At 38.1% G+C, this 1,562-nt stretch overlaps 1 protein-coding gene across 1 annotated transcript in view; it reads right to left on the bottom strand.

Annotated features, from left to right (window-relative positions):
- Positions 1-1,562, bottom strand: part of KIF15 (kinesin family member 15) — an 85,058-nt gene that overhangs the window by 66,619 nt on the left and 16,877 nt on the right. Inside the window, 1 exon segment of the mRNA XM_012808000.2 lies at positions 96-193. Within this exon segment, the coding sequence (XP_012663454.1) occupies positions 96-193 (98 nt within the window).

Below are 1,562 nucleotides of genomic sequence, written 5' to 3'. Positions count from 1 at the left end.
AGTACCATCCATGCCCCTCCATGTATCGTGAGCTAAGTAGTACTTAACTAATCAAAATTAGACATTTTAGGGAATCACTTTACAGTAAGTTTTACCTTTTCTTTTTCACGATCAATTAAGGAAAACAAATATTCAAAACTTCGTGGGATTACTCCTCTCAGATGATGAGAAAAATTATCAGATTCAGATGGTCCTAAAAAAAATTTAAACAAACAAAAAAAACAAACAAACTGAGTTCTATCCTATTCCAACCCTTTCAAAATGGCAACACTACAAGGCAATTCATACTGAAATAAAATATAATTCCCTGCAAAATCTGTCTCCTACTTGTGCTCCAAATTGTGATGTTGCTTTGGCAGTACATACATACTAAAGTTGGAAAGATACGGAAGACATTAACAAAACTCCTGTGCAAGAACGACGTGCAAATCTGTGGAGTTCCATGAGGTACCATCAGAGAACCTGCCTATCAATGGGACTGAAAAAAAGACTCACAGAAGCCACCAACCAACTTTTAAAAGTAGCTTTTTTCCATCTAGGTACTAAGCTTGAAATTTTTCCAACTGCCTAGTACAAAAATCAGCAGAAATACCAACTAACTATACTTTATTTATCTCATATTACATTTGGTCTCACAGCCTGATTCGTGCTCCACACCACAGCCCCACACTGTGTGACCATCAGCTACTTACCCACTCCTTGGTAAGTTTCAGAGTACTCAACTATAAAACAGGGATAACAGTAATTCACTGCCATACAGGTTTGTTGGAAAGATGTGAGTGAGAGTATAAAGGTAAAAGCACCTTGGAGCAGTGTTTTAAATACACTAGTGCTAAAAATTAGGATTAGCTCGTATTTTTTACATCAGGTAGTAAAGTGAAGCTGATGAAAAAAATACGCTAAGAATACCATACAAAACTGTTAATGCAGTCAGGAAAATGCAGAGGAGCCCTATCTCTATTTTGTTCCACTGAAGAGAAGAGAAGATGAATGGATAAATAGCAGAATTTTTTTTTCTTGAGACGGAGTCTCACTATGTTACCCTTGGTAGAATACCGTGGCATCACAGCAGCTTCCAACTCTTGGGCTTAAGCAATTCTCTTGCCCAAGTAAGAATGACTATAGGCACCCGCCACAACACTCAGCTATTTTTCTGTTGCAGTTGTCATTGTTGTTTAGCTGGCCTAGGCTGGGCTTGAACCCGTCACCCTTGGTGTATGTGACTGGTGCCATAACCACTGTGCTATGGGCACCAAACTAAAATCCTGAATACGATTTTAATGAATACTATTTCAAAAGATAGCAATATTAACCAGAAAAAAATATACACACACATATATATACACATATATTGGAAAAGCCCTAGAAGGTACTATAAATATTGGTTAAGTATGTCTTACAGACTAAAGAAACTAACAAAATTCTGATATGTGTAAGAATGGCAGCTCGGCACCTATGGTTCAAGTGGCTAAGGCGCCAGCTACATACACCTAAGGTGGCGGGTTCAAATCCAGCCCGGGCCCGACAAATAACAATGACGGCTGCAACCAAAAAAAAAAAAA

This window comes from Otolemur garnettii, unplaced genomic scaffold, assembly GCF_000181295.1.
Source record: "Otolemur garnettii isolate 467f Iridium unplaced genomic scaffold, OtoGar3 scaffold00082, whole genome shotgun sequence".
Taxonomy (NCBI): Eukaryota; Metazoa; Chordata; class Mammalia; order Primates; family Galagidae; genus Otolemur; species Otolemur garnettii.
The sequence above is the reverse complement of the archived record's forward strand: the minus strand, read 5'-3'. Positions and strand labels throughout refer to the sequence as shown.